This window comes from Mercurialis annua, linkage group LG2 (genome assembly GCF_937616625.2).
Source record: "Mercurialis annua linkage group LG2, ddMerAnnu1.2, whole genome shotgun sequence".
In the NCBI taxonomy this organism is placed as follows: domain Eukaryota; kingdom Viridiplantae; phylum Streptophyta; class Magnoliopsida; order Malpighiales; family Euphorbiaceae; genus Mercurialis; species Mercurialis annua.
The window spans coordinates 49,885,280-49,898,580 of record NC_065571.1 but is presented as its reverse complement, the minus strand read 5'-3'; the positions used below and the strand labels follow the sequence as shown (position 1 = coordinate 49,898,580).

The following is a 13,301-nucleotide window of genomic DNA, read 5'->3' as shown; positions in this document are numbered from 1 at the left end:
TTGAAACTTGACCAAGAAACAAAAAAACAAGACCATGTCTTGTCCTTAATCTTCTTACTAAACCAGTTTAACACGTTTGTTTTCATTCTTTGATCTTCTTTCTTGATTTCTTGATTATGTGGACATTTTAAAACGAAAGAAAATATTAGTATCGAAGCTATTTTGGTCCGTTCATATCTATTCATGAGAGTGTTTGATTTGTTCAGATTATGAAGGACACTTGGTACGTGTCACCGACACCTGTATGTCTTGCATGATAGAGAGAGATTATATACATCGGAAGCAAAGATAAGATGTGTAGTCGTTTTGATTCTTTATTTCATTTTTAGAAAGTAAAGTGAGGGTTTTCTTGACTTCTTTTTACTGGTGTGTGGCTCTAGTGTCCCCTTCAAAACCCTAAAGAAAATTAGTCAGTTTGGTTGTTGCAGAAGGATTTTTAGTAACTTTCCTAAAATGGCGGTCTCAGATCTGACTCCATTCTTGTCAACATTTTATGCTGCTCCATTTCTGGTTATGCATAGGTTTTCTTTTGCTCGTCTTTCTTCTTTCTGGGACAAGGAAATTGACAGAAGAGAGTGAGCACACAGAGGCATTTGTATAAATCTATACCCTTGCTTTTATGTGCTCATTTCTCTTTCTGTCAGCTTCCACCGCCGGAATTTCATTGCTCCGGTCACTCTAACCTCTACACTTGCATGCCTTTGGTTTTTTTCCCTTACGAGATGAACAAGAAGATGTGTCATCGTCATATGTTTGAAATTCGATTAATTTGTGCTATACTTTATATTTAATAGCTTAAGAAGCGTGGTTTTTGATGAGTTTGCTTAGGAAATAGGCGTGATTACTGTACAGATTTAGCGGCAAATTAAATATTACTATTAACCATGACATTTCTCTACGTTATTCAAAGTTTTATTAGTATGGTCCTCACTTCTCAAAACTCTATCTTCATTTCTTGATATTGCATTTCCCTAGTTTTTTTTTCTCTCATTGGATTGAATCTGCAAAGAAATCTACTGTGTTTTCTTTTTTAATGGATTTAAAAAACCCTAGTGTTTTGAACATTTTACTGCAGTGGGGGTAGTCCATTTTGTGTGTTGTTTGGTTCAAGAAATATGATTTGATGTGATGTTTTTGGGTAGAAATGTAGATTATGTACGGTAATAATGATAATTTGTTTTCCAGAATTGGAAATTTTCTCCGTATTGCATTCAGTTTTTGCAGATAGGCATGGATTCATTAAGGATTGGTCAACTCATGAATGAAGAGTCTGTTTTGATAAATCTAATCTTGCAGTTGCAGGTCAGTGATCTGAGTACTCATTTTGTATTGCGTACCACTTTTTATTCTTTCAATTTCTAACACAGATTTCACTCATGTCAGATCTTTTCAATTCACTCCTTTGATTGTACTTCTTTGCTGTAATTGCTATTCTTCTTTCTTTCTTTAGTTTAACCTTATTCTGGTAATAATTTTTTTTTTGCCAATTATCAGATTTCAGTGTTTTTATAAATATCCATATACTATTTTATTTACTTTAATGTTATCAAAGTATACTTTATTTCCAAATTATGATATGCAAAATTAGAAAAACGTGCATTCATTCATCATATGTTTTTGTTGCATTAATCATCATTTGATTTTGAAATGAAGTTTACTTTATAATATTCACATCCAGTGAAATTTAGCCTATGATAAAAAAATATAAGTAAAATGTTCATATCTACTCATAATTTTAGCATAACCCCTGACCTTTTAGCTCTTTTTCAGTCTCACCCTCACCCTGACGTTGCAATTTTGTTCAATTCACCTAAATTTGCACTTTTGGGTTTAATTCCACCCTCAAGTACTAAATTGATTTCTTCTCCATTCCGAAAAAGTTCAAATAAATCATTAATTTTTAACTTTTTGTGTGGAAAAGAGCTCAAATTAGTATTTTATAAGGATTTTTATGAATTTTTTCCGAGTGGAAAAGAGTCCAATTTAATTTTGAGGGTGGAATTGAAAACAAAAGGTGTGAATTTAGGTGATTGGACAATGTTGGGGTGCAATTGAAAAAGGGTTGAAAGGTGGAGGGTTTTTTTTGGTGATTAAGCCTTTCTTAAATATAACATATTTTTAAAATCGTGTTATTTTTACCGCCATATTTTCGACTCGACCAATGCCAGATATACTACAATCAGTTTTGATATGTTGTGGCGCGATGTTATACATCTATTGGTAGAAACTTAATTTTATGTGGCATATATAACATCAAGCTATATCAGTTCCAAATTGATTTTGGCTATATGGAAAAGGTCAAAAAATGATGGTATATATGACACGATTTTAAAAGCACGGTATCTTTGACAACATGCCTAAAGTTGTGAGTAAATAAATGCATTTTACCAAAAATATAATAGAAAGATGTGCAACTTTTGCATTTTTTTTCAATCACGCAAGTAATTTTTCGTATGAATTCATTTAGTCATGACATCACGTTGTTGGTAAAATCGAAGCTTTGTTAAGTATATAAGAATTTAGAAACCGACAACCATTCTATAAAAATACTATAATTTGATGACCACATTTTTTTTAAACATATCATTTGTTTATTGCATACTTTAATCTCAGGTTAAGAAATTTTGCGGTTACCAAATTATTGTGTTTTTACGTAATGTTAACTGAATTTTAATTTTTTTCATTTGGTTAACTAAACATCTATTTTTTCAGCAACAAAAGGTTTCTAAATGATTCTTGGTGCATTTCTATTTAATTTAACGGATAACACACTTTCCCATTATTCTATTAAGTAATATATATCATCAGAAATCATTAAGTTAGCTTTCCTTATTAAAGGATAGTTTGTTACCAAACGGAAAAAAAATTGAAATTTGGTTTCCATTTCATAAGAATACTATATTTTTGTGTCAAATCAATCTCATTTTATGATATTTCTTCTAGTTAGAACAACTCAACTTATAATAGACCTAGAATCATTAGACACTTGTTTGATGTTGCAGCATCATTATAAGTTTATCTTTTTTGGATTGTACTACTCTGATCACCGGGAATGACTATTCCGCTAGGTAAAATGTATTTATCTATCTACAACTTTAGTGTTTTTCGTTCTTTGTCAAATAGACTCTCAAGCCTTTTAGAGCTGATGTAGTGCGCTTTGATATATGCCATGTAGGATTGATTTTGTTTACGTTTACGAATAGTATCGCGCCACGTCGACTTCAAACAAGTTTAGTAAATTTGACAAAATGTGAAAAGATGATGGTATACATGGCGAGATTTAAAGATCATAATGCAAACAAGTCAAAATTATGTGTAGATAAATACAATTTTGTCATTCGAGTATATCTCGAAAGTGTATCTTATCTTGTTGGAACAAATATATGTAATGTATATTAGATCTGCTATAGCATTTAAATTATGGTGAGGAATAACCTATGATTGCTATAATTTTGTTTCAGATTTTGCTCAAGGTACCTTAGCTGAATATACAAAGCATATGGAAATGATCTCTGAAGTTCGTAATATATTGTTTAACAAGGTATATTTCTGCACTTAATAGTTCGAGCAATATAAAAGGCTAACGGTGCATCAGTTTTTATGGGTTACATTTTCTTGCGGTTGTTAAACACTTTTACACTTCGGTTAAGATCGTTTCAGTTTTTTATATTTTGGTAAACCAAATATGAGTTTGGTATAGCAAATACGACCGTTAATTAGTTTCTTGTGTGCCGATAAAAAAGTTGGGTGTCATATATAATTTTTCGTCAGTCGCATAACAGATAATTCAAATGATTTCACCGATGTTGGAAAAATGTAATTTGAGTTATCAAAGTGTAGAAAATGAAACGATGATAACTCAAATATAGAAGTGTATTGTTCACTAACCACAATTAATTTTAACCCAGTTTTTGTGCCACATTTCATTCAATTGCTATCTTTCTCTTGTTTTACTGCTGCTTGTTGCAAAATAAGTTTTTCTTTTATGGCAAAATTATTCATATATTAATTTCTTTAATCAAAATGATAAATATATCCTTAAAAACGTGTGACAATATCACATTCGTCAAATTTACGATTTGTGACGATTATATCCACAATTTAAACTCATTTTCAAAATTTATATTTATAGTTGATGATTTAGTTTTAGAAAAATGTATTTATCTATCTGCAACTTTAGCTTGTTTGTCGAATATTTAATATTTATAAATCTTATCATATATACCATTATCTTTTGAACTTTTTTCAGATATATCTATTATTCCTTTGGAGCTGATGTGGTGCGATATTATATATGTCATGTAGGATTGTTTTGTATATGTAGACAAATAGATCGCTCAGCACAAGCTCTAAATAAATCGTGGGTATAAGGTTGAAAAGATGATGGTAGATATGATAAGCTTAAAAGATCATATATGACAACTATATCAAAGTTGTGGGCAGATAGATACAAACTGTCTTTAGTTTTTGATTCCATGAATGAGTACTATACATTGTTGATGTCCTATTTTAGTTTAGAAAGAGTTATGTGGGTTTAAAAAGGAGGGCTACCTATCCGAGAATAGGTTCAAATTGAATGTTCGATATATTTATCACAATTTATAAAATTGGCAGATCAAATTGCCATAAATTTTATTCAAGAATATGTTGGTCATATAAGTCAAAGATATGGATATATAGGAGTATGGGAGTATCTTTTTATTGCATTTAGGTGACACTTCGATTCGTTTCATTTTTTTATTGAACTTCAATTTTTTTTCAAGGGAAATTTCCCGGCCAAAAATGCACATGGCAGCCGGATTTTTCCATGTGACACTCATTTTTCACTTATTGTTATGAAGACGTTGCTCATTTTATGTATTGGGTCCTCGATTCATTCATTAGATATGCTATACAGAGTTTATAAGAGTTAGGATTACGATATTGTCACAGAAGATAAAAATATTGTTACTTTGGAATAGTTCTAAGGATTTCATAGTGAATTTTGTTTCAAATAGAAACACGATGTAATGGATTTCAATATATAGATGAACAGAAAATAATATTTATAGAAAACAGTAATTGGTAGATGTGGTGGAGAGTATGATGATCGGAAATAAGCACAGATGTCGGTGGAAGTCGGTCAATGGGCGATATACAAATGTTGATATTATTTAATTTTCTTTTTGATAATTTTTATTCAGTTTATTATTATATTATGTTTTTACATATGTTAATTTTGTACCGATAATGAGGTACTTGTGATTTAGCTACTGTTGATTCAGAGTGTTTTCTTAAGTTGGTTAGGGTTTGTTCACCTATAAAATAGTAAAGAAAAAAACTTAAGCAGAATAAATTAAAAGGAAACTGAAGCAGCAGTTGTTTTACCTTTCTACAGGATCGGATTACCGGCATCAAATGAAGTCGCTACTTGGAAAGCTATAGCAAAAGAACAGTGGAAACATTAGATTTTATATTGTATGTAGTAATCTCTGGCAACTTTTTTGAGGAGATGGAGAAGGAAAATCTGTGTTTATCCAGAATAGTGTCAAGCTAGTGTGGTGAGTTTATTTTTTGGAAGAGATGCGATAGTTATAAGGCTGTAGCGGGAGACGGAGCAAGATAAATAAATAGACGGGGAGATTGCTAAGACTTGGATATGTTGAATCAATTTCAGAAATCATCAGTCCACCATGCTCGCCGGAAATTTAACTATGTGATCGAATATTTGTAATTTTCTTCATGCACATCTTAGTAATGTGGTAACTTCCTTTCAATATATCTTAGATTTGGTTTCAACAAAATAACTGCATGGCAGTTTAACTTGGATGTTTAATCGATACTCTTGATGTTATGTTAGTGGCATGGCTTTATTATTTTAATTATTATTGACAATGGAGTTCAAAAATAAATTTGTCATAACCTAACTTTAAATCTATAAATTTGTATAATAAAAAAAAACGACCGATTCTTCAAGCAATAAATGAACAAAATCAAGGTAATTGATTTCTTAACAATAACAAACAAAATTAATTGATGATTGCTAGAAAAACAATCGTCAATAAGGTAGTTTCAGCTATCAAATTAGTCATGCAATTATACTTGTAATGTACAATTCAAAATTTATTTTTTCAGAAATTGAAAAATAATACTGAAACTAATTGTCACTTCTATAATGATAAAAAAATGGATAATCTATTATATAAAGTTTTGAGTATACAAAATAATACAACATTTAATGTTTAATCCTGTGTTTCCTCAATATATAGATTGATCAAAAACAAAATTTGATCCCGCCTGAATGCCATGTAAAGATTATACAGCAATTGATCCGATCCAAAATACATTAGCATGGCCTTTGCTCTAGCGCTACTCCATTCTTTAGTTGCACATATGTCTTGCTCTCATGAAACAGGAGTACCTTGCCCACCTTTTGACAGGACTCCGGCAGCAAACAGAAGATTCCTCCGAGAGAACTGCTACCACAGTAACAAAAAGAAAACATTATACACCTACCAGATAAATATATCAAAAGCATTGTAATATAAATATTTGAAGTATCTGGATGATTATACATTACCCTCAGGGAATATACTGGGGTTGATTTTGTCGGAAGAGTTTTGAGTGATCTTAATCTGTTTGCACTTCCACTTTTGCTGAAAAAAAAAGGCCAGTTAATATCAAAAAAGGAGTTCTCAGTCGGACAAAAACACATATACAAGCTCCATGCATATGCAAAAACTAACATTTCTTCGGCCCTGGGAGCTTTTGTGCTTGTGGTCACATCCCATAGTTTCACAGTACAATCAGCAGAACCAGATGCGAGCAGTGAACCTTCACAACTGATGAAGACGAGTAAAAAAATTTAAACATACATTTACAAGTACTCTACAGTTAACACAAACCCATCGTCTAACCAGCTAGGAAGCACGGAAACGTTGCAAACCCAACGTTTCCGCGTTTCCCAACGTTTCTGAAACGGGAACGTTGGGAAACCTGGCCAAATACGTACCGGGTCATTTTGCAATTAGAAAAAGTAAGAGATTGTTTCCTTTTTGCCCCCAATTTCCTACCCCTAATCAAATACGGTTTCGATTTGTATAAAAAACATCTTGTGTATAACAAATAGCTTCTCAACAAACAATCTAACTAAGTAATTTTCTCAATTAATTTCTTTTCTGAATTCTCTGATCTTTTGAAATTTTCCGTGCCGGGACTTCACCGCTCATCGAACTTCGAATTGAAGATAAGGTTTGATTGAAACTGATTTTAATTGATTTATATAGTGATGAACATAAAAAATTTCAATTAGTTGAAGGTTTTTAATTATAAAGCTGCCGTTGAAAGAAAAAAAATAGAAACAGGAGATGTTGTTGCATGTAGGAGGAAGAAGAAGAAAATTACTTTGGTTGTTGAATTCCACCGTTTGGCCACTTATATTTTTGTAAAATTTTATGGGCTTGGGCCCATGATTAATTGTGTCACTTTAATTCTAGTAAAATCTTAATTATTCTAAAGAAATAAAGATTAGTAGTGTAGTATGAAAAATTATAAATTATAAAAACACCCCTATATTTTTAATAATTACGCGTTTCCCCCACGTTTCGTGTCCTTCATTTTTTTAAAATGCCGTTTCCCCGTGTCCGTTTCGTGTCGTATCCGTTTCCCGTTTCCGTTTCCGTGCTACTTAGCTAACCAGTATCGATGAGAACAGAGCATTCGTACCTGAAAGCTAGTGTCCATACGCATGAATTGTGGCCCATCAAGGGTGAAACACAGCGACCACTTGAAAGGTCCCACATCATAATTGTGCCATCTTCATCAGCTGATGCCATATATCGGCCATCTGGAGACATTGCCAATGACATAATCATACTCCTGTGACCAATGAAAATCCGCACACATTCCCCACTTTGTACATCCCAGAGTCTAACTGTTTTGTCACTGGATCCAGTAGCAATGTAGTTGCAGTTGGCATGCCATTGTACACACTAAATACATCATCAACCAAAGTAAATATCATTGATTTTGCAGAGTAGGAAACACGTAGCAGTTCGTATCACATTTTATTTAAATGCTGAATCTAGTGTTAAACTATTAATAAATCTAATGAAAGCGGATGATACTGCAAAGAAGAGGACGTCTTAAGAGGGGTGGCTTAGTAGTTGATAGAGCAAATAAGGTGAACATCACGATTACTTCCAGATCACATCAGATTGGAACTGGCTTTTACTTCAGTGAATTCCTATCCTACTGTAAATGTCTCATGCATATTTGCTGCCAAGTGTTTCACTGATTCCCGGTGTCCTAAATTATTTGCAAATTAATTATTAACTGTAGAGTTAATTCACCAAATTAAAGAGTGGGATAGAGATAGAGAGACAGTATCCCAAAACTCACATCAACATCAGACAGGTGACCTGCCAATATTCTTAAAGGCTGTATTCTATCCATGGACCAAATTCTTGCTGTTCGATCATGTGAAGCACTGGCAAAATAGTGCCCTACAGGACTAAACTGCACCAACATAGAATGCTTAATAAGTGGGACTGTACCATCTATTTATACTAAACAAAAAGGCAAGGGGTAATGTTAAACAAGAAATTTAAATATGAAACGCGTACCTGAACATCCCATACAGGATAATTATGACCCTTGTAGCAAACAAGATTCGCATTTAGTTTTGTGCTCCATAATCGAACTGCAACAAAGAGATGTAACATTGGATTACACGAAAAGAAAACGTTAAAGAGCATACACGGAAGAATTTACAAGAAACAAATAAACAGGCACGAGCATGATAGCATACTCGTTGTGTCTGCTGAAGAGGAAAGAATAAAATCTCCAAGAGGACTAAAAGTGGCTGAATAAACAGGCCCTGAATGACCCTGAAATAATGTGTAGGATCTTTTGGCACCATTTGGGCCTAGGACATGTTCATTGGGAGCATTATCACCCTGCAAAACAGCTGATAATAGAACTGTTTGATTGATATCAAATATCCTTGTCCAAAATGCCCAGGTAGGCATGCATTAGATTGACATATAACAATGAGTGCATATAATCATATAAGACAAATACTAAAAGAAATGAGCTATAACAAGTCACTTTTGGGGTGAGAAAGGTCTTGAAAACTTAGGAAATGTGATGCTATAGTCTTGAGCCACAAAGAGATTTGGTGATTAACTAAGCTATAATACTACAACAAGAGAAGTTTCAGAATTAACTAAGAACAAGCAGACACATCAGAGTTTTCCCAGCCATATTCTACAACCTGCTATAATTCTTAGAATGGTAAGAAAATTTTATAAAGCACCAGCATTGCATACTTATAATGACAACAGGACATTTCATGGAATGCAATAACAAGTTATAAATAACTCCTACTATTAAAACTTACAACTGCCACCTTGTTGCCCCAGTTTAGCCATATCCCAAACCTGTGAAGGTACAATTACCAATAAGAATGTGCCTATCATGATTTGAACTTAGAATATAAATGATAAGACCAAACCTTCAGTGAGGAGTCTGAGAATCCCCCAGCGACCAAAGATCCATCGTGGGATATTGAAGAACAATTCAAACTGGAGAAATCACAAGAAGAAATAATAAGCAAGTTAATAACAAATTAGAAGGCAGACATAAACTGATAAAACAAAAATAAAGGCTGAACATTAAGTTGCAAGTATCACCTGTTATGTGTGTTGATAAATGTATAAAAGCTAACAGATGGTAGTGCTGCACTACTTAGCTGTACACGGTTCCTCAAGTCCTCAAGAATAGACTGTTCTACCTCTGTCAGGCTGAAGCAATCATGAAGATATTAATTAACAGAACACTTATGTGACTAGCTTTAAAAGCTTAATTTGCTTGGTAAAATGGAACAGGAAATATATACAAGAGCCTTATTGCGGAAACTAGCTTATTTCTCAATCTGTTTACTTTTTTAGGTCTTCAATAAAAGCAACATACATATATTTCTATTACTTGAAATAAACATTATGTTGGCAAACATTTGATAGATCCTACACCAAAAACATATACTCCCTCCGTCCCGTTTTAGAAGTCTCATTTCATTCTACACAAAGATTAAGAAAGCATTTGTTAAATTTATATTTTCCACTTTAACCTTATTAATGATAGTGGAGTTTTTCGTAGCATTTATTTTAACATGATTAAAAGGAAAGGGTAAAGAAGGAAATTTAAGATGAAATAATTCCAAAAATAGAAATGGGACATCCCAAAATAGAAAGTGAGACTTCTAAAGGACGGATGGAGTATTTAACTCCAAAAGAAAACATAAATTCTGCTGACAAGATATTAATCTAAATAGTGAAATGGGTTTCAAGATGATACATTACTGGCAAAGGAAGCTCTGGTTTGACGCGTGGTGCAGTGATAGTCTCAGGACGCACAACTTTTGCAGTTGCACCAGTAGCTTTGTCCTTCTTCAACTTTTTATTAGAAGTGCCTTGCTTGCCACCTTCTGTTAATCTTTTCTGATATACAAACATATAGCACACGGAAGAAAAAAAAAATGAGAACACCTAAGTTGTTATAATAAGATATAAACAATCACAACAATATGCACCCATTTATGAGCATTTGCACCTTGCTTTCATCCATGTCCCCCTCTTTGGCTTCCCCTTCTGTCTTTTCAGAATCTGAGAGCAAACCTCCTGCCTTCTCCAAGCGTTCCTCCAAAGAATCTTCAAGCAGCTACAGAAACATATGATTAAACAACCATCGAAATGTGGAACAAGAGAAGCTATGTAAACAACCACCTCATTACTCACCCCCCAATGTATTTCTTTCTTATTTACCAGATTCGCCACATCCTGGCTGCTTCCAATTAGTGTTACAAACTCAGCATCATCAGACATTAAGGTAGGCTGTCCAGGAGAAACTGCCACAAATGAACAGCACATTAAAGGTTACTTTAGGGAATAATATCAAAAAAAAATTACTTACATGTAACAAAATGAAAAGTAGATGGATTTACCTTGGAAGTTAATATGTTCATTAACAAGCCCAAGCATCATAGTGGACTTAGTATTACGTAGATACTGCATCAGGAGCTCATTGGAGTACTAGAAATTATTTGAAAGGGGTTAGAGAAAAACAGAGAGGAGCAAACATATTGAAGTAAACAAAAATAAGCTGCATCACAAAAGATAACTTGCCTCGGACAAATTAAAAAAGTAACTAAGCAGATTATCATGAACGACGAACCAACCATATCAGATACATCGGTCATGAACTCAAATCATAATCTAATAGTTTTCAAGCTAAACATACTGAAAAGAGCAAGCAATTACCTGACATATCTTTATGTTAACTTTGCTCTGCCTAAGAGTATGAGCAAATTCCATCTCCTAAAAACTCGAATCGTGAGATTTTGATTTTTGAGCATATGAAAATTGAAATGCACCATAGCAAGTTACAATAAAATGAACCTCCAAGTGCGAGGGAGAAAGTACTCCTTCCAACTTCTGAAGATCTCGTGAGTGCAATGTCTCGTGATCTTCACGAAAATTATTGAAGAAAATTCTAGCTGTAAAGATAGACCATAACAACATCTAAAGAACAATTAGAATTGTCATTGATAATGACCACTTCAAGATATGCAATTCAAGACACAAGAAACACAGAGAGAAACATAAATTCAGTTTAATACCCTCTTGGATATGGCCTTTTGCTACAAGATCCATATAACAATGGACAAACACTGGATAAAGCACACGGAGCAGCTCGGGCTGCACAGTACAATAACAATAACCAAAATCAAACTCCATAATGACATCAATGAGGATTCACCAAACAAAATTTATAACAACAAATACTAGTCACCTTATACAAATCAAGCGAACTATTCGCCCAAGACCGTAATTTACCATATTCATCACTATATTGTGCTGGAGTATCCTCAGACCTAACAAAAACAAAACAAAACATGACTGGCACGTGAGTAAACGCAGGCCATGCATAGAACAAATTTAACCCTAATTCAACATTTCAACAGAATTAATGCAAACTAACTTCTTATTTCTACAGCACTCAGTTAATCTTCAGAAACAAAATTTACACGTACAGAACGGCGTAGTTTATGAGAAAACCTAAAATCCAAAATTAGCAACAAAAAATAACAATTGGAAGGAAGAGAGGAGGTGTTACTGTGAGAGAGTAAGGAGGAGATGAGAAAGATCAGGATCGGAATGGATACTGATTGAGTTCGAATTTGAATTGTTGCGGTGAACTTCGTCGTGAAAAGCGAGCTCGGCTTGTTTAAACCCTTTCTTTTTCAAGTATGTTTCCACGAATTTCACTACCGCCTCTTCGTCCATTCTTTATCTTCTTCTTCTTCTTCTTCGGCGTGTTACTCTCCGCCGCTTGCTGCCACCCTCGCTCAGACTCGCCGTCGATTTTCACCTCTTCTGTTCGTCAGACGTCGTAGTTAAGGCTTCACTTCTGACCCAATTCTATTTCGACAAGAACCATTATTGAGCCCAATTCTTTAAGAGAAAATTTGGAATTTACCTAAAATAAAAAAATAATAGGACTTTATACCTCAACACGGAAAAGATGGCGAAAATACATCACTGTTTTGACTTTTTTGTGATTTTACTCTTTAAGTTTGAATATTTATTATTTTACTCTGACACACACACACATGACACATGCTCTCTTTTTCTCTCTCTCTTTTTCTCTTTTTTCCTTTCTCTCTTTCCTTTTTTGCATGTGTACAGGTCTTCCACAATATTATGCAGAACCATTTTTCATTCACTTCTCTTTTATTCATTCACTTTACATTCAATTCTTTTTTATTCATTCAATTTTCTTTAGGTCTTCCATAATTATGCAGAACTATTTTTCATTCAATTTATTTTTGTTCATTCAATTTTTTTTTCTTTAAATTAACTGGAGATTACAAATTTCATTTCCATTTTCTATGAATATTAAATTTTAAAGCAAGCTTATCAGAAAATTAAATGAATGTCAAAAATCTATTTTATTTCCATTTTCCATCTTATTATCATGTTATTACGAGTATCATATATAGCAGATTATTATATGATAATGTAATCATATTGCTGGATAATATAAGATACAAGTACAGTATCACATTATCATATGATTATCATTGTATCAGTTTATCATATGATTATCACAGCTTCACCTAAAATGTAATTATCAATGTATCATATTGCATTTTAATCTTATTATTATGCCATTATCAGTATCGTATGTAGCAGATTATTATCATCTCATTATCATAATTTTTTTATAATTTTTTTCATGCAAGTATCATATTATCATATTAT

The 13,301-nt window shown here is 33.0% G+C and overlaps 1 protein-coding gene and 1 long non-coding RNA gene across 2 annotated transcripts; one reads left to right on the top strand and one right to left on the bottom strand.

Annotated features, from left to right (window-relative positions):
• The first annotated feature begins 967 nt into the window (after positions 1–967).
• On the top strand, positions 968–5,838 carry LOC126667024 (uncharacterized). Its single transcript, XR_007638046.1, has 3 exons — positions 968–1,302; positions 3,462–3,541; positions 5,378–5,838. It is a non-coding gene; the product is annotated as an uncharacterized LOC126667024 (long non-coding RNA).
• Positions 5,839–6,154: 316 nt separating this feature from the next.
• LOC126670343 (transcription initiation factor TFIID subunit 5) lies at positions 6,155–12,379 on the bottom strand. Its single transcript, XM_050364047.2, has 19 exons — positions 12,154–12,379; positions 11,830–11,911; positions 11,657–11,735; positions 11,436–11,533; positions 11,298–11,354; positions 10,982–11,069; positions 10,776–10,885; positions 10,591–10,698; positions 10,336–10,478; positions 9,672–9,782; positions 9,494–9,563; positions 9,380–9,419; positions 8,789–8,947; positions 8,604–8,680; positions 8,380–8,496; positions 7,705–7,970; positions 6,726–6,821; positions 6,560–6,635; positions 6,155–6,455 (listed from the first exon to the last, which is right to left on the bottom strand). The coding sequence occupies exons 1-19, from the start codon at positions 12,321–12,323 to the stop codon at positions 6,384–6,386; spliced, it is 2,019 nt and encodes a 672-aa protein (XP_050220004.1). The 5' UTR covers positions 12,324–12,379; the 3' UTR covers positions 6,155–6,383.
• Positions 12,380–13,301: the final 922 nt, after the last annotated feature.

Bases quoted from the DNA above. Each gene is read 5' to 3' on its own strand.
- LOC126670343 (XM_050364047.2), bottom strand. From the start codon at position 12,323: ATGGACGAAGAGGCGGTAGTGAAATTCGTGGAAACATACTTGAAAAAG. The intron at 10,886-10,981 runs GTAAATCCATCT...CATTTGTGGCAG, and splicing joins TGAACATATTAACTTCCAAG to TTTCTCCTGGACAGCCTACC. The intron at 6,636-6,725 runs GTTAGTTTTTGC...TTTTTTTTTCAG, and splicing joins GCTCCCAGGGCCGAAGAAAT to CAAAAGTGGAAGTGCAAACA.